The 677-nt window shown below is 41.8% G+C and overlaps 1 protein-coding gene across 1 annotated transcript in view; it reads right to left on the minus strand.

Moving 5' to 3' along the window:
- Positions 1 to 643, minus strand: part of LOC109837721 — a 3,410-nt gene extending 2,767 nt beyond the window's left edge. Inside the window, exons 1-3 of the mRNA XM_020406065.1 lie at positions 310 to 643; positions 165 to 238; positions 3 to 66 (exon numbers count right to left, since the gene is read on the minus strand). Coding sequence (XP_020261654.1) covers positions 3 to 66; positions 165 to 238; positions 310 to 458 — 287 coding nt within the window. The 5' untranslated portion in view covers positions 459 to 643. The remainder of the gene's footprint in view (positions 1 to 2; positions 67 to 164; positions 239 to 309) is intronic.

The following is a 677-nucleotide window of genomic DNA, read 5'->3' on the forward strand; positions in this document are numbered from 1 at the left end:
GTATGAAATCCTCCTTGTTACAGACCAGCGACACCTGCTCGACAAAATCTGGGTTCCTCACTCTCCCTGTTCCAAATCCAGTTCATGCTATCAAAATTGAAGCAAATATATATATATATATATATTTAAAAATAAGCTAGTAACGTGAATAATTAATTAATTGCCTTGTGGGGTGAAGAACATGAAAGGAACATTGAGAGAGTTCTCCAGGTGACCCTTGCTGAATTCCTCCGCGGTCCTTTTAACACAAGCACAACCAAATTACAAATTAACGAAACCCAAGAATAAAAAATATTGATTAAAAATCACCTGACGTCTAGGTAGCGGTGACCGGAACCCAGCAGCCCTTTTGCATCGTGCACATCCACCGTCGTCACCACCGCAGCCTCCTCAGCGCTGTTGAAGGAGACCCAGAAAAGGATAACGGAGAAGAGCCATTTCAGAGCAAAAGTTCTCATTATACTAATTAAAAACTAACTGAGGATGGATTGCTTGTCGATAAAATTACCAAGATCCCATCGAGGGGGGTTATTTAAGTGAGAGAGACTCGGTAGAATCTGAGTGCTTTGTTAATTAAGTCTGTGGGACGCTGCAGCAGGTTTGAGTTCCTCTGTTTTTTGTCGTTCACTGATTTTGGCGCACGCTGTTTAAATAGAAGACGAAGGAAAGGTGAGGAT

The sequence above is a fragment of the Asparagus officinalis genome, chromosome 4 (assembly GCF_001876935.1).
Source record: "Asparagus officinalis chromosome 4, Aspof.V1, whole genome shotgun sequence".
Taxonomy (NCBI): Eukaryota; Viridiplantae; Streptophyta; class Magnoliopsida; order Asparagales; family Asparagaceae; genus Asparagus; species Asparagus officinalis.